This window comes from Otolemur garnettii, unplaced genomic scaffold, assembly GCF_000181295.1.
Source record: "Otolemur garnettii isolate 467f Iridium unplaced genomic scaffold, OtoGar3 scaffold00092, whole genome shotgun sequence".
Taxonomy (NCBI): domain Eukaryota; kingdom Metazoa; phylum Chordata; class Mammalia; order Primates; family Galagidae; genus Otolemur; species Otolemur garnettii.
The window spans coordinates 4,140,679-4,168,612 of NW_003852487.1; the positions used below are offsets into that span (position 1 = coordinate 4,140,679).

Below are 27,934 nucleotides of genomic sequence, written 5' to 3' on the forward strand. Positions count from 1 at the left end.
TTTTTTTTTTTTTTTGAGACTTCTTTTGCCCATGCATTATTTAGAAGGAGATTGTTTAATCTCTATATATTTGGGGATTTTTCAGCTATCTTTCTGTTATTGGTTTCCAGTTTAATTCCATTGTGGTTTTAAGGTCTTACTTTGTATGACTTATATATATTTTTAAATGTGTTCAGGTGTGTTTTATGACCCAGAATATGGTTTATCTTGGTGAGTGTTTATGTAAATTTGAGAAAAGTGTATATTCTGCTATTGTTGGATGAAATAGTTTGTCATTACCAATTTGATAAGTTGATTAATGGTGCTATTTGGTTTAGCTCTGTCCTTACTGATTTTCTTTCCTTTTCTGATAGAAGATGTTGAAGGCTTCATCTGTAATTACTTTTTCTCCTTGCTGTTCTATAGTTTTTGCCTCCCATATTTTTTTTCACAATTTTTTTATTAAGTCATTTGTACATAGATCATAAATACATTTATGCCATTATAGGATTCAATGTGTTGATCATTTGTACAAATTGGAATTGTACATCCTACTAAGCAACATAACCTTTACCACTTTTACCCAATTACAGGATTAAGATGTTTTTGCTCTACACCTGATAGATCCAACTTGTACTTGCAATGTGTTCCATAGGTGTGATCCCCCTACCAGCCCTTCCTCTATCATCCAACCCCTCTCCCTCCCCTTCCCTTCTTCATCCTTAGGCTACAGTTGTGTTTCATTTTTCACATGTGTGAGTGATTATAAATTGGTTTCACAGTAGTACTGAATACATTGGATATTTTTTTTTCCATTCCTGAGATACTTTACTAAGAAGATTACTTTCCAGCTCCATCCATGTAAACATAAGAGAGGTAAAGTTCATTTTTTTAAATGCTGCATAGTATTCCATGGTATACAAATACCACAATTTATTAATCCATTCATGGGTTGATGGGCACTTGGGCTTCTTCCATAACTTGGCAATAATGAATTGGTCTGCAGTGAACAATCTGATGCAAATATCTTTATTGCCAAATGATTTTTGGTCCTTTGGATATATACCTAGAAGAGGAATTGCCGGATCAAATGGCAGGTCTGTATTTAGATCCCTGAGTGTTCTGCAAACTTCCTTCCAAAAGGAACGTATTAACTTGCATTCCCACCAGCAGTGCAGAAGTGTTCCCTTTTCTCCACATCCACGCCAACATCTATAGTTTGGGGATTTTGTGATGTGGACTATTCTTACTGGAGTTAGATGGTATCTGAGAGTAGTTTTGATTTGCATTTCTCGGATGATTAATGATGATGAGCATTTTTTCATGTGTCTGTAGACCATGCACCTGTCTTCTTCAGAGAAGCTTCTGTTCATGTCTCTTGCCCACGATGAAACGGGATCACTTGGCTTTTTTTTTTTTAGTAATTAGTTTGAGTTCTCTGTGAATTCTGGTAATTAGACTTTTGGTGGATATATAACTTGCAAAAATCCTCTCCCATTCTGAGGGCTGTCTATTTGCTTTACTTAGTGTGTTCTTGGCAGCCAGGCAATTGATGCCTCCCATATTTTGATACTCTAGTGTTAAGTGAGCCCTTTATCATTATTTGATGTTTTTCTTTATTTTGGTAATTTTCCTGATTCTGCCTGAAATTAATAAAACTACTCCAGCTTTCTTTTTATGGAGACTAGCATGGTGTCTTTCTCTGTGTTTTTCTTTTACTATATGTATCTTTATATTTAAAGCCAGTTTCTTATAGATAGTATATGATTGGGTCTTCTTTTTTTAAACAACTCTGTTCTGTCTCTTTTAATAGATATATTTAGGTTACATTTAAAATAATCTTTGATATTTTATTTAGTATCTACCACGGTCATTTCTGTTCTCTGTTTGGGTTTTTATTCTGTCTTTTCTGTGTTATAGTTTTCCCCTCTTTATCTGTCTTGTTTAGTTTTAACTAAGGATTTGATAGAAATTTTTCCCTCCTATAATGCATGTATTATACTTCTTAAACATTTTAAAATTATTGCCCTAGTGCCTCCTGCCCCAGCTCTCCCCACTCCTTCCCCACCTTGTCCTTACTCCTCTTACTGTGTTTCCCCAAAAATAAGACACTGTCTTGTATTTATTTTTTCTCAAGAATATACACTAGGACTTATGTTCGGGGGATGTCTTAAAACAGGGGATTATATTTATTTTTTCTCAAGAAGACAGACTAGGGCTTATTTTCAGGGGATGTCTTAATAATCAGGGGGTTATGAAGTATAATACAACAATCTACATTTATTCAAATACAGTTAAGTCATCTTCTTCTGGAACCTGACAGGGGGAGTGGACCTTGTTGGTGGTGTGAACTCCTTTCCCCTAGCCGTTCACACGTGCGCAATAGGATGCCTGTGACTGTGGTTACCACAAGGGCACCTGCACAAGTGCGAACAGCTTGGAGAAAGGAGCTGTGGCAGATAAAAGGTATTCCAGTCTTCCTTATCGCTCCACTCTGAAATGTATGGCGTGGCTATGCAGATACGCTGCATAGCCACACCCATCACTAGGTCTTATTATTGGGGTAGGGCTTATATTTAACAAATGCATAGAAATCCTGCTAGGGCTTATTTTGGGGGTAGGTCTTATTTTGGGGGAAACACAGTACTTGTCCACATGCTGTGATTAGTACATTTTGGACAATGTCTATTATATGAATTAAGACTAGGGCAGAAAAGTGGTTTTTTGGTCTTCATTTGTTTCTTCTCTGTTGCTCATTTGTTTTTTGTGTAGCTGTGAGTTTCTGACCTCTAGCATTCATTTCTCTTCAGAGAATCTTCTTCACACTTCCTGTAGGGCAGGGCTGCTGGCAAGGAATCTCCTCAGTTCTTACTCATTTGAGAAAGTGATTATTTCTCCTTTACTTTTGGAAGATAACTTTGCTGGATACGGAATTTTAGTCTGATGGAGTATTTTTTCTTATAATACTTAAGTATTTCCTTTCATTCTCTTCTTGCTTGCCTGTTTCTGATGTATTTCTTATTCTTGTTTCTCAATGTGGAAGGCTTTTCCCTTAGGCTTCTTTTAGGATTTCCCTGTCTTTGATTTTCTGTAGTTTGAATATGATATGCCTAGGTGAAGAATTTTGATATTTATGTTGCCTGATATTCTCTGAGCTTCCTCAATCTGGCATTTGGTGTTTGTCATTAATTTTGAGGATTCTCTGCCATTATTATTTCAAATATGTCTTTTGCTCTTTTCTCACTTTCTTCTTTTTGTAGTATTGTTACGTATATGTTCCATCTTTCACAATTGTCCTACTATTATCAGATAGTCTAGTTTATTATTTTCATTGGTTTTTCTTGTTACATTTTAGTATGGGAAGTTTTCTGTGGACCTGTCTTTATGGTTTTGTATTCTTATTTATTCATTTATGCTCTTACATGTATTATTTTCATTTTTATTCTCTTTGCATTTGTTTTATTCTTTTTCTCACTTTCAAATTGATTAGTTTGCTATTTTCACCCTTATGGATTTTTAATAAAAGCACTAAATTGGGCAGCACCTGTGGCTCAAAGGACTAAGGCGCCGGCCCCATGTGCCAGAGGTGGCGGGTTCAAACTCAGCCCTGGCCAAAAAAACCCAAAAAACAAAAAACCTCCGCCCCCACCAAAGCACTAAATTAATACATTTTTTTCTAAGTTGTTTATTCTTGCATCTCAAAAGTTGTATGTAGGTGCCTGTTTTTATTTTTGCAAGGGATGTCAGAAGGGGTTTGTGTCTATAGGGTATCTTGGTTGCATTTATGTAGGGGTATGTGGACTTGTGTATAACATATATAGCATATGAATAGCATGTATTTATCACATGTCTAGCACATGCAAAGTATGTATGGATTGTATGTAGTGCCAGGCATAGACCTTGGATTTTTTTTTTTTTTATAAAAATGTTTTTGTAGAGGGTGGCACTTGTGGCTCAAAGGAGTAGGGCACTAGCTCCATTTACCAGAGGTGGTGGGTTCAAACCCAACCCAGGCCAAAAACTGCCAAAAAAAATAAAATGTTTTTGTTGCATATAAAATGCAAGAAAGGTCAAGGAATAGAAAAATAGTTTTCTTTTCACACTAGTTTTAGTATATATTTTTGTTATCAATTGGTTCTATATCTTATCAAATTTCCTCTATGGTGTTTATTTAGCCTATGGTTATTTAAAGTATGTTCTTTAAAAAAATTACAAATATATTTGGTTTTCTTAGTAATCTTTTGGGAAGATTCTAACATAATCTCTTTTTTAAAAATCTTGAAAAGTACTTCCATTTTTTTATGATATGTTTTATGTTATAGAATTTCCTCAATTTTTATAGATGTCCTCTATGCTTAAAAATAGTGTACCATCCTAAGTTTTTTGGGACAGTATTCCATTAATATCAGGTAGATCAAAATTTAACAGTGCTATTTTGAGTTTTCTTTTTTTTACTCTTACTTATCTGCTTAATCTATTAATTACTATTAAAGTCTTATGGACTGGGTGTGATGGCTCTTGCATGTAACCTTAGCATTTTGGAACGTTAAGATGGGAGGATTAGGGGGCGGTGCCTATGGCTCAAAAGGGTGGGGCACTAGCCCCAGATGCCGGAGGTGGCGAGTTCAAACCCAGCCCTGGCCAAAAAAAAAAAAAAAGATGGGAGGACTGCTTAAGGCCAGGAGGTCAAGATCAGCCTCAGCAATGTAGCAAGAGCAGCCTTGGCAATATGGCGAGAACTCATCTCTTCAAAAAATAATTTAAAAAAGAAAATAGCCAGGCATAGTGGACTACACTTGGCTACTCAGGAGACTGTGGCAGGAGAATTCTTGAGCCCAGGAGTTTGAGGTTGCAGTGAGTATATCTGGGTCACTGTACTCCCACCAGACAGAACAAGACCCTGCCTCTTAAGAAAGAAAAAAACAACTTGCCATTTTATCAGTGTTTGCTTTATATGTTTTGAAGCCAAGTATTTCATTCTTGTAAGTTAAAAGTCATAATATAGTTCTGATGAATTGAATTTTGTATTATTACATTTTAAGCCTCTTTATCTTCGGTAAAATAGCCTTAAATTTTTGCCTTAAATTTTATTTTGTCTTATTGATATAACTACAGCTTTCTTTGGTTATTGTTTGTCAATATATTTTACTTTTAAGTTCTCTGTGAATTTGTTTCCTACAAGTATTCTGTAGCTGATACTTTTTTTTTTTAACAGCATAATTATTCTTGACTTTTCATTGGAATATTTATTCTGTTCATATAATTTATCCCAATTTACCTTAATTTCTATCATCTTACTCAATTCTTCTGTTTTCCATTTTTCACTACTTTCATCTTCTTTATTTGCCTCTTAAAATATTTCTTGGCATTTTTATCTTGTGTTTTTTTCCTTCTCCTTCCTTCTGTTTCTCTTCTTATAGTGGTTTTCTTGTCTACTGATACAACATACAGTTAAAGATAGAGATACCCAACTTTGGAACAATTTAAGGCTGTGGTCTTCCTTTTAATGTTTTTATTATATTTTAGTTTTATCATTTTTTTCTGAGTTCTATTTAAAATTTTTATTTTTATGATGGCTAATGCATTCATTGGTTATATAAGCTATATTAAAGAATAGGAAAGTTACAAAAAGAGGGTGCAGTGAGAAGGGCAGCTCTTTTCTCTCTTTCCTCTGCCACCCTCTGGTTCTCCTGGAAGTAGCCGTGTGCAGCCACATGTCTGTGAGTGTATATGTGCACATGCATTTCTTTTTTAAAAAAGCTATCAGTGTCATTTTCTCCACATACTGTGTAATTTTCATCTACATGTCTTGTAGGTATTTAAGTATTTCAGTATTTCTTATAGCTTATTCCATATCAGTACATGAGGAGCTTCTTTAGCTCTATCTTACTTTAAGCCCCATGAATTAGATTATAGTAGTGGATCTATAAAGTCTGTAACTAACTAGTTCAGTATATATGTATTAGTTACTTTGCTCTTTATTCTTTCTAGTTTCTCAAACCTTCTCTCTGATCATTTACCTTCCCCTGAAATATATCCTCTATACTTTTATCTAGGGAAGTGATTTTGTTGATAAATGATTTAGTTTTCTTTCTTCTGAAAGAGAAGGATTTTATTCTGTTGTCCTCTAGCTCCGCTGGATATTTCTGGAAGCTATGTCTCCACTTGCTGCTTCAGCTGCCTATCTCCCAGCTGCACTCTGTTCTACTGTAATTGTCTAGATGGGTCCGCTTTCTGCCCCCTTTCCTCTCTGTTTGGAGTATATAGTGAGATGTATAGAGAGGTTGGGTACTTTTTTTTAATCAATTCTGAAAGATGCTCAACCACTATTACCTTGATTATTGCTACTCTTTTTGTCCTATATGTCTCTCAACCTCTTGCTCAGTTTTTACATGTCTGCTTTTATTCCTCCTGACTTATTCTTTAGATTTATTTTTCAGTTTGTTAAATCTCTCTTTAGCCACATAGAAATTGTTTTTTTATTCATTATAGTCAAATTTTTAATCATTCTATTTGTTTAGCTTTATTTAGTTCATGCTTTGTTTTCAGTTTGCTTGTTTTTTGTTTTTTTTTTTTGAGACAGAGCCTCAAGCTGTCCCCCTGGGCAGAGTGCCGTGGCATTACAGCTCACAGCAACCTCCAACTCCTGGGCTCAAGCGAGTCTCCTGCCTCTGCCTCCCAAGTAGCTGGGACCACAGGCACCCGCCACAACGCCGGCTGTTTTTTGGTTGCAGCCATCATTGTTGTTTGACGGGTCTGGGCTGGGGATTCGAACCTGCCACCTTAGGTGTACGTGGCTGGCGCCTTAGCCGGTTGAGCTATAGGCGCTGAGCCAGTTTGCTTGTTATTTATGGTATCTTGTGTCTTACTAACAATTTAAGTCCTTTTTTCATTGTTCTAAACACTATACATATTTATTTATTCTGCTTTGGATTATTTTAGTACCTCAAAACTGCGAGTTTGACTCTCTTAATTCTTGTGTTTGCTGGTTCATTTTCATTTGTATTTTGTGAATTTTGGCTATGAGCCTATGCTCTTCAGAATTTTACCTTTGGTGTTTATTTGAAGTTTTGCTGTTCTAGTTAAGGCTTGTGTTTACTCCTGCTGCTTGCTTGTGTGCTCATCAAGTCTTGGACTACTGTGTACCAGTTTTTTGTCTAGGATTTTCTAGCTTTCTGGTTTTATGAATGTAGATGAATAGATCTGTGGTTACAAATTCTCAGGGCTAGACTTTTGTGGTTTCTTCCATCCAACCATTATCAAGGCTGATATGTATATGTGTCTACCACTGTCTGTGTGGTATTCTGTTTTTTTTAAAGTTTGCCCACTATGGGTATTAGCTGTTTGGGTCCTGGCTTTCTAATCTGATCTTCCACTCAGTTCATGTGCCACATTTCAATGCTTGTCCCTTTGCATGAAGGGCCTGCCATATACCAGAGCTCACCCTACTAGGGGTTTGCAGCTGCTCCCCAGGGAAGTTACTGCTCCAGGCTCCAGGGCTCCCTACTCTCTAGCCCTGGAGTTATGATCAGTCAGTGTGATGTGGAACACTCATTGCTGAGTTGGAACAGTCTGCCTGGAGTCCTAGAGCAGTGATGCCCATAGCATATGTATGGCCTGTGCTTTGAGGCTTAAGTGGAGACATCAGGCCTCACAGGGTGGTGGTGGTGGAGGCTGGCATCATGTTGGTATCATCAGAAATGGCATGTTGCCCCCGCTGTCAGCCAGAATTTGGCAGCTTCTTAGAGAGGAGGGTCTTCTAGACTTGCAGGCAGTCTTCTCCTCACAGTTGAGGAGTCAGTGACTGACTGAGAATTGCTTCTAGTTTCCGGTAAGTACCAGAAAGAAAGTGCCAAATGCATATGACTCAGAGCATCCTTCGAGGCGGAGTCTAGCCAGGGTACATGTTTCTGTCTGTGATTGGGGGCTTTTAGGTCAGGCTTATATCCCTGGAATTAAAGCGCCTAGGGCTGGCTAGAGCCATATAAGAGAGAAAGTCCCTTCTTGCTGCCAGCCATACAGGTGTGTGCTGCTCTGTAGATGTGACATCTTTTTCCATGCCCTTCCTTCTTTCTGAAACCTCTTCCTCCTAATGTCAGATGTTCAGAGCTGCTTCTAGGTAATGTCCTCTGATGTGGGAAGAGCTGCTTATGTCCCTGGGCATCTGGGCCCTTGTCTTGCAGAGATTGGCCTTGGACAAAGATGCAGAGAGGTGGGGCCAAGAAGTGCTAGGAGCCTTTAAAGGTTTCCTTGTGGAAGTTAGAGATGAGCAGAGCTGTCATTGAGGTGGCAGCAGGATGGGAGGGCATGCTGCAGCCACTGTGGGGCCTCCCTCTAGGGCCTGGAGAGCTGGAGGACCTGAGCTTCATCTTTGTAGCCCGCCTCGGCATCCTATCTTAGGAAGTGCAGTTAGGGCCTTCTGGTGGGGTGGGGGTGGGGTGGGGTGGAGCCCTTTGCCCTGGATTTGGATGTTTGGTGCCCTGGATTTCAGGTGGAAGTGCGCTTCCAAAGGCCTGCATATGGGCTTTGCTGTCTAGCTGCCCTCAAAGATGCTGTTGCCCTTGCCACTACCTGTTCACACTGCTTTGGTCTGTTTCGTAGCTGCTGCCACATCAGTGAATACAAGTTTAGGAAAATGAACTTTATTTTTTTTAAATGCTGCTAGTTTTTCAGAACATGTCAGGAAGTTATTATTTTTACTTAGGCCACTGTTGTCTCAGATGGTAAATGTTCCTTCTGTCTCTGTGTGTTTCTAGATAGAGCTTGAAGTCCCCTGTTTTCCTTCCTTTCTTTTGTCTCTATGCCCTGTAGCCCCTGGGCAGCCTCCTGTGTGGGGAGTACCTGAAGGAATCACCTCTGCTGTCAGTGGGGCAAGGCAGGGGTCCTTATGCCATTTGGCCCATTGGGATTTCAGGGTGACTTTGTCAGCTTGATTGCATGTCTCATGGGCCACAATAAGAGAGAAAGGCATGCAAGCCATGTACTGGCTTCTGAAAGTTAACAAAAACTGTCAGAATAACAGAAAGGTGAAAGAAATGGCCACTGTTATCCTCAGACCAGGTGTGGGGCTTGCTGTGACTACAGGGCTAGGGTCATCTGGGCAGTAGATGCATGCCTGGTGACCTTGGCAGGCACTGGCATCTTGTTCTAAAGATTTCCTCCTTCCAGCCCCTGATTCTGGGGAGCGGTTCTGAGGTAATTTGGCTACTGAGGTCATGCCCCAGTGTCCAGGCCTAGAAATGGTTACTGACTCCTGACTGTAGAGTCCATGGCCTAAGTTGTTCCTTTCATTCATGGATGTTGGCCAGGCATTCTGCCTCCCTTGCTTTGTGTATCAGGACAGGTGTAAGAGCTTTTGACAGTGTTTGAGGACCTGACACCCTGAGTCCTTTTCTCTGAGCTCTGTGTCTGCCTGGCAGAGTTTTGAAGATCAAATGAGGTAATGTATGTGTGATTTGTGACATTAAAATGCTGCTGATGTGAATTACCAATTAAAATTTGCCTTGGTGAATCATAATTCAGTTTTCAGAGAGGAAAAAAACTTGTTTAGGACTTGTAGGTCTAAGGGAAGAGCATAGGGTAGACAGGTGAGCAGTGTGGGACAGGGGTGGGGTGACAGTGCATAGGCCCAGGGTGACAGGTGGAAGGAGGAGGAGGCTGGGTGCATGGGTACCACTGTGGCATGGCTCAGCCTTGCAGCTGGGCTATTGGTGACCATTCCTTATGCCCGTCCTGTCTGTGGTCAGTGTTTTGTGTTTATTAATGAATCCTGGTTTATTTGCTAAATACCCTTTGGGGTAGTCATGTCCCTATTTTGCATATGAAGGCAAATTCAGAGAGGTTAGGTGCATAGCTCGTTTGTAGCAGAATTATATTTGAATCCAACTTTGTTTGATCCCAGATAGATCTCCACTGGGTTAGTTTGTGCATGTCTTGATGGACCCGAGTGACGCTGGAGTCAGAAACACACTGTCCCTGCTTTTTTGGGAAATGGCCAGCCAGGGTTAAGGCCCCAGACCATATCTGGAGATCTAGCCAGATACAGACAGAGGCCTCCTGCCTCCCTGAGCCTCCTCCTGCCAGAGCAGGCACCTGGCCATAGCCAAACTGTTTTGCAGGAAATCCTGCTGACCTGCTGTGTGAGCCGTAGTCAGAGAGCAGAGCAGGCAGCCTATAGTCTGAAATTTCTGCTTGAATCCTTTAAATTTCTTTTGGTGACTCTTATGCTATGGGAGAAATAATTGGAACAGGGCTTTGCTGCTACTTAACAATCATCAATTTCCTTTAAAAAAAAGGTTGCAGAATGGCTAAGAGTTGAGTGGAGGTAGCTGAGCTGCAGTGAGAGAGGCTATGGGGCAGAAGATGTGGGTAAAGATGCCATAGAAAATGTTTCTCTTATGCTGGGCACCCCTTTCAGAATGAGCCTTGGGCTTGAATGGGTGGAGGGAGAGAGAATCAGGCCTGGGCTCTGACCCTAGAGACCTGATGATTTCTGTCTCCTCGGGGCAGGAAGGCTCTGTGGTCTCAGGCAAGTCCCCTGGTCCCTATAAGGTGGGTTCTTGGGTATCTGCTGTATACATGCTGCTCTGAGTGGGGCTTTAGAGGGAGGCTCCCCCGCTCTACAGGTGCCACATGGCCTCTCCTTGTGCTGCCTGTGCTCTGGTCATCTTCCCTGGGCAGGTGTGGTTGTAGAAGAAGAAACAACAATAAGGATAGTTGTGAGGATAGTGATGATGATGATGACGGCAGCTGATGGTGATTAAGCACCTACTGCATGCTAGGCTTTGTGTTCCTGGCTGTCTGTGCAGTACTGTGTGCGAGCATCACAATGGTTCTGTGGCCTTCTTTGTCTTCTCTGCTTTGGGAAGCTGGGATAGGCTAATTGCTTTCCTCAAAGTCACATAGCTGGTTAGTGTCCAGCCAGATCTCTGTGACCTGGCAGCTGGCCCTACTGTGTTGGGACTGCAAGCTGTAGGTCAGTTCCTTCCACCAACATCCCCCACTGACATGGCTCCTTTGGTGTACCAGAGAGCTTCTGGTGGGTGCTCTCTATGGCTGCTACCTGCCCAGGCTGGGGTTCAGCCTCTGTCCTTTCCTCATGGCTTCCTACTCTGTCCATTTCCCAGCTGGAGCTGAAGGCTTGTACCAGCTCCTGGGTGCTCCCCTGCAGGAGGACAGGCTCTTCCTTGGAGGCCTTGGGCCTATGCCTCCAGTTGTCCCAACTCCCTTTACCCAGGAGTCACCTGTCCTTCGTGGGGCATGTCTTTCTCTGTTCCAGTGCAGTTCTTTAGCCTATTTGAAAGCTTAGCAGTAATTAGCTCACCCAAGGATGGTCTGATTAGGACATAAGCATCATTATCTTCACTGCTCTTCCACAGGGGTCCCAGGGTGTCTGGTTATGCCGTGTCCTCTGAAGGAGTGCTTTTCCCTAGCCTGCCCACCCAGGGGGCCCAGCCTCTTTCTCAAGCCTCCCTTGGTGGCCTCTGCACCTTCTCCCATGGGTCTGCTGTGCTGCAGTTGTGTATGTCACCCAGCATCTCTCCAGGACCAGCACCCAGGGCTGTAGATCTGGCCTTGTTTCGTCTTCCTGCCCTCCCCTGGCTTGTCCCCAGGTTTAGTGAGGTGGCAGGGCTACCCTAGGGGCTCCATATTGGCAGTGCTGCTCATCTCTTTGCTGGTTGCCTCTGGGAGGGCAGGAGTATTCAAGACTCAGCCAGGGGAAGACTAATCATGTGTGCTCAAATGTGGGTACAGGCTCTCAGCAGAGAAGCCACACCTTTCTATGCTCTGCCTCAGCTCTGTCACCTGTATGGGACTTTTCTGACCTTCCTGGTTATTCACAGAATCCCATCTCCCCATCTGCAGCTTTGCACATTGACCTATAGCCATAGAATTTTGTAGTTCCATAAGCCTCTGTGATAGGATGCAGGGTCTTGGGCCTAATCTGGTCTTGTATCCTTATCAGCCAGCCCTAAGATACTTGGGGTTGGACTTACTGCTTCTGGTCCAGTGAGTGGACCTCCATCCTCACATCCAGCTTCATTGGGTTGAACCCTTGTCTACAGGATGGTGGCCTAGGGCCTAGGAGCAACAGGTCCACAGTGTGCTGGTCTACAGGACATGTTCTGACCCTCTTAACAACGCTCCTCCCTGGGCCCAGCCAGGAATCCTTGCCACAGTTGCACAGCTGCCCCAAGGAGATGTGTGTTTCCTGTGCTGGCCCAGTGGTCTACACAGCACTTTGCTCTGAGTGGTCTATCTCCTTGGGGCCTCTGTGTAATAGGTTTGCTAAATACTACTCTTGATTTGAGGTTTGGAGTTGAAGTTCAGCCTGCTTGTGTTGTCTCTGTGCATGTGGTTCTTACAACATAACCTGGCACGTTATCCCACATGCTTCTTTTGTCAGCTCTCAGCACTGGGAGGGTAGACTTTGGTGAGGCTGGCTTTGGTGAGGGTGGGACAGAGACTTGCCACTGCCTTATGCCTGGTGGCTGACACAGGACTGGGACTATGCCGCTATCTCTTACTGTTGCTGCTTTGGGTGAGTAACCTGTCAGGCTTGCTTGCCACAGACCAGGGACATGGCCTCTGTACTCCCATTGCCCAACTTCACTCAGAGGTGCTGACACCCCTCACATCCTCAGTTGATTTCTTCACACTGTTAACATTCTCAGAGTTGCCATTAATTACACGACAAGCAAATTTTAGCCTTATGAATAGGACTTTCTGCACCTAGGCAAACACAATCAGAGGGAAATACCGTTTGGTTTTGTACCTGAGCAGAGCTTGAAGGCTTCTGTCAGCACAGCCTCAGTGCCTGTTTGTTCAATGATTTATTGCCAGCATTTGCTCAAGTGGAAATGAAGCAAAGTTTACCACAAGTGGAATCAGTCATTAAAAAGTCATTATCAAATCAAACCACACTTCTTGCTGTTCTACATTAATAACAAAACAATTTCTTGAGAAGATACAAACAGCAAACTTTTTATACTTTCCTTCTTGGCCAGCCATTGCTGGCCTGGAGATGTATGAGGAGAAGGTGGTGGTGAAGGGTGCATCTTGGAGATTTATTGGGCAATAAAGGGGACAATTACAGCTTGTTTATGAAAGAGGCCCCTGCCCCTGCCTTGTATGGCATCGACACTTTGGTAATGATAACTCTGGTAACCAGCTCGAAACGATAAAAGTCAATTGGAAGATATAGGATTTCAATAAAATTATGACACTCAATAAACCGTCCCATGGAAACAGATTTTCCACAGATATGTGATCATTTCCAGTTGGATTTGTAACTTTAATTTCTCACTTATTGAATTTTTTGTCATCAACTAATTGCAGTGTCCATATGACGGTGATGACTGTGCCCCCAGTGGGGAAAAGGCAGAGGGGCTATGGATACAGCAGCTCCAAGTCTCCCTTGGCCTGTGGGAGGGCCTGGGCCCATTCTCACCTGCAAAGGAAGGGCCCAGTAGGGTACAGGGATGGTGTTGGTGCTGGAGGACCTGGGCTGCTAGGTGGGCTCTCCCTGGAGGTCCAGCTCATGGAGGTATAGACTGAGAGAAAGCTGCATGGAGGGGACCTGATGGTCTGGTGAGCAGGGCTCTGTTATGACCATGGCCTCATTCTTTCGGCCAGTATGGTGCAGCTATCCCTTCAGCGCCCCCACAGCCCACCAAGAAGGGAGCACCCTGGCCGAGGATGCTAGTGCCAAGGCTAGACTGGTCTTTTTCCTGGCTCCTTCCCCAGGGTATGTGCCATGGACACATGGACATTGCTCCTGGGCTCTGACACTGGCCGTTGTTTACTGGCATTAAAATTCTAGCTGTTGTGTGAGCCCTGGCTGCTTAGAGGATAGCTCTCTGGCACTTTGCCTGCAACAGAGTTGACCTTCACAGCTGGCACTGAGACTTGGGAGGTCAGGGGTTGGCTTCAGGCAGAGCTGGGCTTTCAATGGGGTCTTGCAGAAACCCATCCTCCTCTTCCTGGGTTCTCTTGACTCTGACATCCTTAACTCTGTTCCCTAAGAACAGTGATTCTCAACCTGTGGGCTGTAGCATTAGGAAGGTTGAGAACCAATGCCTAAGAATGAGGTAAAACCCCAGGCAGAGGCTACTGAGCACATCAGCAGAAATGAGGACCCTTAGGCCTGCCCCAGACCAGCTACAACTACCTGGCACAAGTCAGGTAGGTGCTTGTGTGCTGTGAAGACCTGAGAAGCTACACTCTAGCACAACGGTTCTCAACCTGTGGGTTGCGACCCATAGGAACTGTATTAAAGGGCCGCAGCATTAGGAAGATTGAGACCCACTGCTCTAGCAAACCTGGGCTTCTGACGGGCTGTCCTCAGCAGATCTAGACTTAGTGTCTGGGGCCAGAAAAATTAAAGATTGCTCCCACACCTGGGATCCCCTGCATGCCCATCAAAGTAGCACGGATCCTAAAGCCCAGGGACACCTTCAGTCTTCAGAGGCCTATCCTGCCCTAGTGGGGCCCTTCTCCCTTCAGGACCAGGTGAGCAAGCCCTGGAACATCTTAGGAAAGAGAAGGGCACTCATCTCTTCTAGGCCCTGACTTGCTGGTTCACACTGTCAGCCTTAATCAGCATTTCTAATGGCATGCTAAGCAGTAATTTCTGTTGTGGCCTAAGAATTAGTCCTGATACTGTGTGACCAGCCCCTCATCTCAGGAAACCTGAGCTGCTGCTTCATATGACCCCTGTCTTTTGCCTGAGAAAGGACAGAAGGGTGCTGCAGGGCAACATGTTTATGGCCCCAAGTGTCCTGAGAGTCCTGGACAGTTGGACAGGGCATGGGTCTCTCCTTACTCCCCAGATCTGCCAGCTCTTATCATTGCCCTGAGTGTACTGCCCAGAGGCCAGGTCAGAAGCCATGGAAATTCTGGTATTCAGACCCACCTCCTGGTCAGACTCCACTGCTGTTTTCCTGGGTTCAGTTTCATTGTGACTCAGAGAAGTCACAGGAACCCATGAATGCTGGCCAGGATGAGCAGTAGAGGCTTCTGGCTGCCATGGGCCCTTACCCTACAGGTGCTGTATTTACAACAGCAGAGGCCTCTGCCCCTACCCCAACCTGTGTCTACATAGCAAGTGCATGGTGGAGGGCCCAGTGCACCATAGCCCAAGGCCTGGTGTGAGCCAACAGACACTGAAAACAAAGACAAGGCTTTTGGTCTTTACTGGCCTGGGCACCTTTGTTCACACCAATGGGCTCCTTACAGGTGGGCTCTGAGTGTTGACCTAATCCTTGAACTCTGAACCCCTGCTCCCATCTCTGTGTTCCTCTGAGCCATTTCTGACATCCCCTCTCTGGGTCCTGACCAGCTGCCCTCTGTGTCCACAGGAGCGAGATGGCATGCGGGCTATCCTGGGTTCCTACGACAGTGAACTGACCCCAGCTGAGTATTCACCCCAGCTTACCCGGCGTGTGCGAGAGGCCGAGGACATGGTGCAGAAAGTGCATGCCCACAGCACAGAAGTGGAGGTGAGTCTGTGCTGCAGATGGGAAGGGCTTGTGTCACCAAAGGCTTTCCCCAGGAAGACTTAGGCAGAGTGGGTGGGGGCTGTATCTGTCTTCCCAGTTCTGGGCTGACAGGTGGCAGGGGAGGCTGTGGGCCATGGGCTGATTATTTTATCCACACGATATACTTGAGCTCTCACAATGGCACAGAGCAGTCAGCAGTGTCCTCCTTAGCTGGCAGTGGGGAGGCCTAAGTGGCCAATAGGTGGATGCTGGACAGGGGGAGGAGCCCCTTGCACCTTTGATGGCAACCTGAGGAGAGTTAGTCTCCGGGTGCTCAGAGATGGCTTTTGGGGCTCAGGTGGGTTCTCAACAGTGTGGAAGGTTTTTCTGGGGTCCTGGAGAGAAGGACTTGAGACCTAGTGTTGCCTGACTCGCTGTATGACTGGGGCAAGGCGTTTGTCCTTACCACACCCTCCTATCCATGTCCCTGTCCTACTGCTGCCACAGAGTCCTCCAGGGAGAGGGCAGCCTCAGGCTGTGGCTTGTCTGTCTTTGGTCTTCCCAACGACCTTTGTGGAGCCCTGTGCCCTCTTCTTATCAATAATGGCATGGGGGGAAAAAAAAAGAATGGCCTGAGAACATGTCCAGGTTTAGAGGGGAGCCTGAGTCACAGCTACTGTGGCATCTCAGGCCTTGTGGCCCTATTCCTAGGTGCTGTGTGCTGATGGGTGCCTTGGGATAAGTCAGATCCCACTTTGCCTCTTGGAATGACTGTGGTCCATGCTGAGCTTTGCAGCTCTTAACTTTTCAACAGAAAGTAGGTGGGCCTTACAGGGCCTGGGACTGTGGCTACCCCAACATTCTCCCTGGGCATGGGTCCCCAGCAAGCTACTCCCAGCTCAAGGAAGAAAGGCATTTGTTCTCCTTTCTGAGACAGTAAGGGGTAGGGTTTGCAGTACTTTTATGTAGGAACTGCACAGCCATTCCTGCAGTGTATGTGTGTGTGTGTGTGGGGGGTAGTGGGGGGTCCCCTGGGCTCGGACATGGGACAGGGTCATCTTGGCTTCCTGGCTGCCAGGAAAACAGCCCCACCACATTACCTAGCACCTTTGAGTGCTCCATTCTGCTCTACAGTTTACCTGCATTGTCTTGTCTGATTCTCATTGTGCTGAAGTGGAAACTGAGGCCAGACAGGTTGAGGGATGTACCCAGGTCACTGAGCTGGGAGGTTTCAAATGTTGATCAGCAAGACTCAGTGCTCGAGCGCTGAACCACTGACTGAGCTGCTCGCCTTTCAGAGGAGCCTGGATCTGAGGCTTCTGCTAGCATTGCTGGGCCCAGTGAGTTTGCTCTGATCATGCTGGCCCTGATGATGGAACCCTGTGGTGGATGGAGGTGTCTGATGGTCCATTGCTCTATCCTAGACAGTTGTGTCCACTCTTCATTCAGCTAGTGTTTGTGGGACACATCTGGTGACCTAGATGTAGAGGTGACTCGGGTCCATAGCAAGAGACAGGCTGGCAAGTGTGACCACAGACCTTCTCCAGCCAATATCACCAAGTGCATCCTTGGGTGTTTTGTTCTGGGGGCACATTGGATGAAGCCTCTGCCCCTCTTGAGCTTAGCTTCTAGGTTGGCTGGACATTTGATAAGCGAACATAGTCATGTACTATGTTAGAAGGTGCTGAGTGCGTGGGGCCCAAGGGAGCTGTGCTACAGTGGCTTTCCTGGGGCTAGTGTGCTTGAGGAATAGTTTTGCCTACCCATGTCATGGGCAACTGGTGGCTCTTTGGGTTAAAAAGGGAAGCTTGGGGGCAGAGGCTCAGGCCCTGGGAGTGGTACTTGGCCAGGTGCTCACATGTGCTTACTGCCTATTGCTTGCACAGAGGTACCGTGGGGGCTTTTCTTTGCAAGAGAAGCTCCCGGGAGTGAGACTACCCCTCAGATCCTGTACCCTGGCCTGCTCTTTGGACCCAGCCCCCACTGTCTGTGCTGTGTGCTGGTGTTCATCCTACTCTTTCCTGCACTGGCTGTCCTGTCTATATTCAGCAGCCCAGGAACACAGGACCCACTGCAGGGACCTCCAGGCCTGAATTGAAGGGCCAACTCCTATAAAGAACTTTGACAGGCATTCCGTCATAACACATTTGGCTCTATGTGCAACATTAATGAAGAGAGGCATGTAGTGAGAGGTCTCTGACACCTCCTGTCTCCCAGTGCTTTTTACACTGACAGATCTCTGTCTGTGTGTGCAGTACACACTCTGGTCAGTTCTTTGTGAGCCTAATGGTCTGGGCACATGTGGTGCTGACCGTTCTGGTATTCTGTGTGTCCAGATGATTTTGGGCTGTCAATGGCCTTAGAACACATCAACCAGATTCCATTGTTGAATCAGTGCCTTACCAGCTGGGTGGACCTCAGCTATCACCCCAATAAGGGTGTTGAGTTGGGAGACCCTTCCACCTTTCCTGTGGTGGGCTGTGCAGTGGGGCAGGTTATTCTCCTTTTTGTCTATCTCCTGAAATTACAGGAGACTCCAGAGGATGAAGGAATCAAGTGCTCAGTGGTACCTGAGTGCAGGTGGCTGTCACTAGCACTCAGGCTAGTGGACTGGCCTGTTCCTTGCAATTTGTGGTCCTTGCTGTGGGAATTCACATAGCTGGTTCTGGCAGAGTGGAGCTGAGGAGCTCCTCCCTGAGGAATGTGTCTGTCCCTGTCTCTGTCATTCCCTCCTAGGCGCCTTCAGAAGCAGGCTGGGCCTTGCATGCTTCCTCCTTGGCCCTGGTGGCTATGCCTGTGTTGGTAGACACACCCACAGTCCCATGCTGTGGATGTGACTCTGCTTAACTTCTGGCAGCTGGAGCAGAAGGCCCAAGACTTCCAGCCAGGTCATTGGTACCCTACTGTGCCTGTCGGGGTGTCACCCACCTGGGGCTTGTGGAGCAGCAACCACCACTTCCTGCACAACTGTGAGATATGGCACCTTGCCTCATTGGGAGGGCACCCCTGAGGATTCTGCCTCCTGGGTCAGGCTCCCCTACCTGCCACTAGTGCCTTCCTTTTTCTCTCACCCCACTTCTGGGGTGGAGGGCTGCAGCAAAGCCCTGGGGGGCAGAAGTAGTGACTGGATCTCTTGGTCTGGAGGTCTGAGTGTGCTGCAAGCCCTGCCCAGACACCTCCACCAGGTGGCAGCAGATAAGCCCAGGGTTCTGCACCAGGGCCCAGGGAGAGGCTGGCCTTTGCAGGCAGAACAGGTGTGTTTCAAAGCCCACAGCTGGGGTGGAAGTGAGGTGAGCTGCCACTGAGGGAGCCCTGAGGAGGTGGGTCTCTCCCTGGCCATGGCTTTTTCTCCTGGTCATCTCCAAGAACCCTTCCTGGTCCCCTCCAGGCCTGCCTTGAAACTAGGACGAGGGAGAAGGATGCCTGCTTCTCCACCCCCAGATCAGTCTGGCCCCTTCTGGCCCCCTGTGAACCAGGTGCTTCTGTACCAGGGTATACATTCAGGACCCCAGGCCTGCTCCCTTCCTGGATCAGGGGGAAGAGAGAACCCAAGAGGCTTTCCAGTGAGCTCACTCAGGCTGTGGAGTGGCCTAGACCTGTACTAGAAGTGGGACTCTGGCTGGAAAGTCCATGTGTCGTGTGGTTGCTTTTGGGGTGGAGCTGCCCTTGCACCCTCTAGGTTTCCTACAGGGGTAAGGCCTCCAGGCTGACCAGCTCACTGCTCTTGGCTTGCAGGCAGCCACAGTAGGAGCTTCTGAGCTCCTGGTAAAGCATCTCTGTGCCAGGGGGATTAGCAGAACCCTGTGCTGGACAGGAAAGTGAACTGGGCTCCCAAAGGAGCCAGTGAGATCCACTTGGGTGTAGGAGATTGTTTCCTGCATGGCCTGGTCCTGACCTAGCCACACTCTTGCCTGTTGGAACTAATGCCAGTCCCAGCCTGGGGTCCCATGACCCACATCTCTTCCCATGTCTATCCTCTTATGGGGACAGGCCTCTGCATCCAGACTTCCCATTGTGCAACAGCCCAGGCATTGGCACTTGGGGTCTTTGAACCCCATTTTACCCACTGAGGCCCTCCTAGGGCTTTACCAGGGCCCTCCCAGGTTTACATCTTTATGCTAATCCTATTCATCATGGTGATGAATATCACCTGCCATGTGCTGCGCGGCCCTGGCTTTTGGGCACCTGCACGGTCTCATCCATCTCCCCACCAGTCACTTGGGGTAGGGAGGTAGAGGAAGAGGAGGTTGGAGCCAAGAACAGATCTCCTGACACTTTACCAGCTATGTCCTAGTCCTCTCAGCCTCCAAAGGGCAAAGGTGCTGGCCCTTAGCTGTGGGGGCTGCATTCCATAGATGCTTCAGGGGCTTGCCCTGCTTCCTGCTCCCTCCCTACTGTGGGCCTTGTTCAGAGCTGTGACAGAACTCACCTGGAAAGCTATGAGCCTGGGAGGCTCCTCACATTGGAAGGGGACCTCAACTTTCATTTCACCCTGCAGTTCATAGTGGTGCCCTGAAGGTTTTTGTGGATAAGCTTTTCACTGTCTTTTCAAGAGACTAAGTCTCCCTCTGTTATCCTGGTTGAGCAATGGTCTCATCTTAGCTCACTGCAGTCTCAAACTCCTGGGCTTAACCATTCTCCCATCTTAGCTTCCAAAGTACCTGGAGCTGCAAGTATTCAACATCACACCCATCTAATTTGTTAAATTTTTGTAGAGATTTAAAACTTTTGTAGAGACAGAGTGTTGCTGTGTTGTCCAGCCTGGTCTCAAACTCCTATTATAAAGTGATTCTCTTGCCTTAGCCTCCCAAAGTGCTGAGACTATAGGCAAGAGCCACCGCTCCCAGCCCTCATCTCTTTTATTAAATAGTAATGCTTTATACATTAGAAACTCCATAAATTGCCCACACACAGACCATGTTAAAAGCTGCTTCACTGCCTGTCAGGAGTTTGTTCTTTGATCATCATCTATTGACACACAATAAAACCTTACATAACTTTATAGAGCTCACTTGTTAGAGTTTCCTTAGTGCCTCCCTGAAAAGCTAGCAGTCACGAGCCATGGGTTGCAAGCATTGTTTGGAGATCCGCAGCAGAGAGTATGCCCCTAAACTGTTGAGTTGTCTTTAGGAGCTGGGTGGCTCTTACAGACAATGAGAACACCCCCAAGACCCCATGTAGTCTGATAATATAGCTGGTTAGTAATGGAGACCCCTTTACCAATGCATTCCTGGCCTGGGAGGAAGGTGGGGGAACTGTGGACAAACTCCATTTGCTGCCGGGATTTGGGGTGGTGCCATCCTGCCCCAGCTCTCTCCACCTTCACCCCATCCATGTTTTCTTTTTGCTTCCTGTTGTTGTCCCTTTCCTCCCCTCTTTGTCCTTCTGTTCTCTCTGCATGTGTGTCTTGTCTCTGTCCCTTCCTCTCCCCGAACCTCTCTTCACTCCATCTGTCACCCCCGTTGTTTTCTCCTCTTCGCCTCTGAAGTCAGAAGGCTTTTCCTGCAAGCTTGTCTGGCAGCAGGTACACTGTAGACAGGGGCCCTAGAGATATAGGCCTGGTGCTGGGGGGTGAGGCCTGGGCATGGAGAACTTCCATTCCACCAGTTAACTCAGTCTGTCTCCTCTGATGGGGAATATGTTTTGATTCCCGCAAAAACATTTCACTAAAACAGACTAAAGTGTTGAGTTAGGAGAATCCCAGTAGCCCCTCTGTGGTAAAGTTTGTGTCATTTTGCATGGATTTTATTTATTCCATTTAATAAAGCAGCTGTAGAAGTTGGTAACATATGTCAAGAATCCTCTGTCAGAGGAGCTATCAATATGCAGCACATGCCACCTTGATTCAACATATCAGCCTGATTTGTGTTTCTAATTTATTTAATTAAAACTGATTATGGCACTTCTGGCTGCATGGAGGTATGTGGAAAATCCCCATTTCAGATTGCAGTGGATCAGAAATAATTTCTGGCTGCCAACTTAGGAGAAAATGGACACCGTAGTGTCTCCTTCTTGCTGCCTCTTTGAGGCTCTGGCAGCTGTTTGCTGTCATCTCTTTGTTGTGGATGGTTGGGCTTCAGGAAGAGCAGAAGAACATTTTCTGTAGAGACCAGGTAGCTCACTGAGTCCAGACTATTTTTTTTTCTTATGTATTATATTTATTTACTATTTTCCTCATATAAAGAACTTGAGATGATTGTACTGCACAAAGCACAGATAAAATAAAATCTCCTGGAACAGTTCACAGATAAGCAATGTATTACAGAGAAGTGGACAAAGGGTAAAACAGAAAATGTGAGCAATCTGGGCTGGGACCTTCCACGTTGGACCACACAGTATGTGAACTTGGGAGCAGGCAAACACAAAAGGGGATATGATAAGACAGCCAGGTCCTCAGCATCTGCATAGGGGGTCAGAGCCACATGGCTGCTCCTGGCAGCTCTCGTGTGAGACATTGGCTCTGTCTTAAATGGCTAGTACTTTGAGAACTGCTGCATCCCATGAGCTAAGCCTAGGCAGGCCTGTGCTATTCACCTCAGGGACCCCTGGATCCACATTCAGCACCTCCCATGGGCCTGAGCATCTGCCCTATGGCCCACACCTGGTCCTGTGCACTGCCTACCACTTGACATTCGCTCTTTAACCAGCAAAAGCTGGACTTGCAGTCCTCTTTGGCCTCTATCCATGCAGGCGGGAGTTTCTACATCCATGGGCTGCAACCACAGGGCAGCTGCCTGGGAGGAGGCATTCAGCTGGTCCTGGGCTTTTGCCTAGGAAAGCCTGTCTGAGTGGCAAGCTGACTGATGTCTCCTTTTCCCGTTTCTTCACAGTGTCCTGCAAAAACCTATGTGTGTAAGCTCACCTGGGGGATGGGGGGGTGCTGGCTCATCCTCTCTCTGTGACCTTGGGGGCTACTGCCTTGGGCCTAGGTCCTCCCTGAGCTCGCAGCACACTGGGAGGGGTGCCAGTTCATTAGGCCACAGCTTCTCACCTCAGGGTAAAAATAGCTTGGCCCAGGTCTCCAAGCAGCACCTCATGTCGCAAACAGAGCTCAGGCCCAGTGCTCGTGTCTGAGGACACGTAGTCACTCAGGCCCCTGAAGAATCAGCAAGAATCACCAGCTGTCTCAGGGCTGAGGCAGCTCTGTGGTCTCTAAAGTCTGGGATGCAGGGCAGGGGAGTTGGCTACACCATGGGCCAGTTGTGCTGGTTTTCTGGGCTGAACAGTGGAGCCCTTTCCCATGGCTCATCACCTACTGGTACACCTGGATGTGTCCTCCAGAAGCCTGTCTCTGAGTGCACTTGGCTTCTCTTGGGAGCCTTAGCCCCATGCCTGGGATGGTTTGGGACGGATCCAGTTTCCTTCCTTCCTAAGCTGTCTCCGTGTCCTTGCTCTGCCAGTTGGCTTTTATCCTGGGCCGTATGACCCATTGGGTCTGGCCTAAGGTGAGGTCTAGCTATAGAGGGGGACTGAGGATGGCAAAGCTCCCCACCTACCCAGCAGCAGCCTACCCACCTGGGCACCCTCCCTCTCTGCCTCTGTCCAGCCTATCAACCCCTGGGCTGCAGAAAGCCCCTGTCTAGGTCCCACCCTCTCTCCACAGCTCAGGGAATTCTTGGCTCCATGTTCTGATCTCACAGATGAGGATACAATGTCTAGGGGGCTGGGCTGGGGGCAGGAGGGAGTAACAGGCATCTGTGTCCCCCCGTAGCAGTTCCTTAGACCCAGGTCAAGCCATAGGGTCAAGGGGGAGGTACAGGGGCTTGAAGCTTCTCCTGTGGGAGCCTTCACCTTAGGGGCTGCCTGGAGCACTTGAGACCTGTCCTTTGGTGAGTCCCTGCTAGAGCTGCTCTCCAGAGGCCAAGTAGAGCATGTTCCCCAATCCCCAGGCCAGAGACCTAATGCTGGGTCCCAGGCTCTTGTTGTGTAGTGTCCTGCCCTGGAGCACTACCTCCTCAATGTCAGGGTGGAGCCAGGACCTAGAGCAGCATGATAGGTCACCCCATACCGGGCCATATGTGTGGCCCATGGCCTTGTTCATCCTCAGGCAGGACAGGAGCTGTGGGTGACACCTTGGTAGTGATTTTTTGCGTAGATGAATGTTTTGTTTCTAGGTGACTGTTCCACCGGAAAGTGGTTCTGTCTGGGGTTGGTAGAAACTGATGGGTGTGTCTGCTGTTAACTTGGGAAAAACTTTTTGGGCTTCTGTGGCACATTGATGTCTCAACCAAGGAGTATGTTAGTCCCAGTGGTATCTTGCTTGTTGTTCAACTGCTGCCCTCAGTCCTTTAGTGGCCAGTGGGTGACAGAGCAATGCTGTACCTCTACATAGTGGGATCCTGAACCCGGGGGCCAGGACAGGGACCACCATACCTGGTTTGAGCCAGAGGCCTGGGCCTAGTGGTGGCTCTGCCCTCACCCTGTATCTTCCATCTCCTTCTTTCCAGAAGTCTGGATGCTGCTTGAATTTAGCCATCACTCAGCAATGTCTCCTCCTCCTCAGCGCTGAGGACTGTGACCCTATGGCCATGCTGCCATCCTTGGTCAGCCTGAGTGTGGTCCTGTGGCAGGTTTGCCCCTCCCCATACTCTTTTCTCTGCAGTCTGCTTTGGCTCCCAGTCTCAGCATGTGGATGAGGGCTCTGTGGTCATCGAGCCTGGTGGCCTTGAGAGCGAAAAGTGGGAAGGTTCCATGCCACTCTTGTCCTTAGTTCTGAGTCAGAGAAATCCGGGAGCTTCTGTGGGAGCCCCTAGAAGCTGTGGGCCTTCACTTTGTCTGCTAAAGGTTGGGGTGGGCAGGATGTGTGTTTTCTGGGGCTGCTCTTAAAAAATACCAAAAACTGGGGCTTAAAATAACAGGTGTTTGCTCCCGCAGTGCTCTGGAGACCAGAAGCCTGGAATCATGGCATCAGCAGGGCCAGCTGCTTCTGGAGGCTTTGAGGGAAGGCCCCTTCTAGGCCTCCTGGGCTTTTGGGGTTTGCTGGCAATCCTTGGCTTTCCTGGCATAAGCTCACCCCTCCTGGCTCTGCCCATCATCATGTGGCCTTCCTCTCTGTGTTTGTGTCCCTTATGAGGACATTAGTCATTGAATTTTGGACCCACCCTATTGTAATTACATCTGCAGGGACCTTGTTTTCACATAAGGTCTCATTCACAGGTAGTGGTGTTAGGTCTTGACTTCTCTTTTTGGGGGGATATAGTTCACCCCACTCCTGGAAGAAGGTATGTTTTGTTGGTGGGTCATGAAACTGACAGGCCCCAGATACCTGTCTTTCAGCCCAGCTCCTGCTGCTAGGAGGGTCCTGCACCTAAGAGAGGACCAGGATCCCTGTCTCATGACCTCAGTGGAACTGCACAGCCTTGATGGGAAAATGATTCTGCCCATATTTTTTCCAGCCTGAGGAGGTTTAGAAATGCCCTCAGAGCGGAAGCCACTCCTTCCAGCACTAGGTTCAGGTGTACAGAATGAAAAGATGGATCAGAATGTGAAGACAGGACATGTGAGGGAGGTGGCTGCCCTGCCTCCTCCCTTATCTGGTCTTTCTCCATCCATGTGTTGGGCTTGTGGTATGGCCTTCAGAGTATTGCCCAATACTGGATTTCTGTTACCTCAACCCATGAGCGCCAGTACCTTGTTGTAATGAGAAGCGGAGCTCAGGGGATTCAAATGGCCGGGAGAATTGAAGATGGAACTAGGCTCCAAAGACCTTCAGAGACCCCCTGTTTGATGGAATTGCCAACTGAGATAAGCCAAGAGAGAGTCTGCAGGTGCCCTCCTGGAGCTGCTTATGATACCTTGTGGGCAGGACTCATGATCCCTCAACAGGATGTTCTTCAGGCCAAACACCAGAGCATGCCTAGTTGACCTGCTGTTGCTCCTAACCCTGCCACTGAAGGAAAGTGGCTCCACACTGCTCTGATGTGAGGTAGAGGTGCAGTGCCAGTGCCCCTCTTGAGGAGCTCTGGTGAAAGTTGAGTGACTTGATGCCTAGGGGAGCCTGGGGCGTGGTGAGGTTCTGCAGATACCAGTTGGCCATAGTAATAGGTAGCCCAAACCCCTGCCTTGTGCTGGGTGTCAGGTTGTGGTTTTTTGTACATTTTGCTGGGAAGAGATTGTGTAGCTTTCATAAGATTTGCCAGGGGAAATTCTAACTTGAAAAAAGTGAAGAACCCTTTTATTTTATATTTGAGGAAACTAAAGTTAATAAACACTTTCTAAGTGGGAGGTCAGCCTCGTTATATGAGAGTCGTCCACACCATTTGTAGCTTTGAAGCATTTGGGAGAAATCTCACCTCCAGAGAAAGTGTATATGTATGTGTGTACATGTGCATATGTGTGCAAGTATGTGTTTGTGTGTGTGGTGTGTGCGCATGTGTGCAGTTTTGCTTTGCCCTGAGTTTCATGTGAACCTGTCCTGCCTCCCAGGCTGGGAGTAGGGGTTAGCAGCTCTGCCTGGTCTCCCACACTGACTGTGGCTTTCCCCTGGATGGTCCCTAGCATGACTCTGGGATGTTGCTGTCCACACAGTAATAATACTACAGCTAATTGATCCAGGCTTATTATTTATTTATTTATTTATTTATTGAGACAGAGTCTCACTTTTCACCCTCAGTAGAGTGCCATGGCATCATAGCTCATATCAGCCTCTAACTCTTGGGCTTAAGTGATTCTTTTGCCGTAGCCTCCCTTATAGCTAGGACTACAGTGCCTGCCATAAGGCCCAGCTATTTTTTAGACACTGGGTCACACTTTTGCTTAGGCTGGTTTTGAACTCTTGAACTCAAGCAGTCAGTCCACTCACCTTGGCCTCTCAGAGTGCTAGGATTATAGGTGTGAGCCACTGGGCCCAGCCAAAAGATTGCTATTCTTGAAGCCTGGGTGGGGGCAGAAAGAAGGAGGAGGGACTGGGTCTGATGTAGCACCTGTGGGGTCTCTGAGCTGAGCTTCCAGTGGCATAGTCCTGAGAGTGTCCACACCTCTCCCAGGTACCATTCCCATCATGGACTGTGTGGGCTGAGTGTTTCCACAGGCTGCTGTGTGAGCTCAGAGACTCCTTTTAGTGGAATTGATCTGGCTTAGTGATGGTTTGGCTGTGGGACTGGAGGTGGACCTGTGGTGGCTGTCAGGTATCCACTGCTGGATGCTACTAAGTAATGAGGCCAAGCAGCTCCAGGAGGAATGTACAAGGCAAAGAGTCCCTGGCACCTGGCCTACAGTCCTTGATACAGTGTTCAGTCATCACTGGGCAGGGTCCAGGTGGAGGTGGCCTAGGGGTCTAACCTCCCTCCTGCCTTGGCCTGCTGTATGGGTCCTGGTAACACTCTGCCTTCAAGGGGCTCACCATTTGCCTCTCTGCTGCTCACAGAGGCAACCAGGTATTGACTTCATGTCCTAGGATGATGCCAGGCCTTGCTAGAGTTGCTGGGCTTCCCTCTAGACCAGTAGTTCTCAACCTTCCTAATACTGCAGCCCTTTAATACAGTTTCTTAATACAGTCGCAACCCACAGGTTGAGAACTGCTGCTGCAGACCCTTGTTTTGTTGGAACCACCCTCATCCACCAACCCTTTCTCTATGATCTTCTGCAGTTTTCCACTTAGACTACCTCTAAGTCTAGAACTACTATAAAACTTCAGAATAAAGGTTTTGTAAAGAAATTAATTCATAGGTAATAGCAGCTAAATTTCTTTCCCCCAGGGCCCAGGCTGCACTCCTGTAGCAGAGCTGGCCTCACAGTTGGAGGAAATGGGAGGGAGCAAAAGGGAGTGGGAGTCTTCTGTGGTAAGGCCCCTTATGAAAATGGCCCTAGCGGCCTGAGTGCTGATCCTGTGGAATGAGAGTGGAGGAGCCATCCTCAGGGACTCTTTTGTGCTTCTAGGGATTTCAGTTATTTACAGTCATCTTCATTGAGATATAATTTATACACAGTAAAATTCCTCATGTATGTACACTTTGGTAAATGTTGACAGATATATGAAGTCATGTACCTACTCTGTTAGGATGCAGAAGGATTTCCCCACCCACAACTTCCTTCCTGCCCCTCTTGGGATGGTTCCTCCTCAACCCTGACTCTGGAGACCACTAGCCTGTGGCCTGTTACTTTAGATTTGTCTTTTCTTTTCTTTTCTTTTTTTTTATTGAATAGTAACTGTGTACATTAATGCACTTCTGGGGTACAGTGTGGTGTTTTCACAAACAACCCAAAACACTTCCATCAAACTGGTTAACATAGCCTTCACGTAATTTTCTTAATTATTGTGTTAAAACGTTCATATTCTACTCATAGAAAGATTCACTTGTACCCTTGTAAGATGAACCACAGAAGTGAACCCTCAAATCCCCCTCCCCATCCCCACCTCCCTCCCCCTTCCCCGTAACCTTAGGTTGTTATTAGGTTATAGCTTTCATATAAAAGGTATAAATTAGTTTCATAATAGGGGTGTGTACATTGGATACTTTTTCCTCCATTCTTGTGAT

The 27,934-nt window shown here is 47.0% G+C and overlaps 1 protein-coding gene across 7 annotated transcripts in view; it reads left to right on the forward strand.

The window, feature by feature from the left end:
* MAD1L1 (mitotic arrest deficient 1 like 1) overlaps positions 1-27,934 on the forward strand; it is a 473,404-nt gene that overhangs the window by 220,740 nt on the left and 224,730 nt on the right. For 6 of the 7 annotated variants that reach the window (XM_003795495.3, XM_012808713.2, XM_012808714.2 and 3 more), the window contains one exon: positions 15,339-15,479. The exons of the other annotated variant lie outside the window; for it this stretch is intronic. In XM_003795495.3, coding sequence (XP_003795543.1) covers positions 15,339-15,479 — 141 coding nt within the window. The remainder of the gene's footprint in view (positions 1-15,338; positions 15,480-27,934) is intronic. 7 annotated transcript variants of the gene reach the window in all.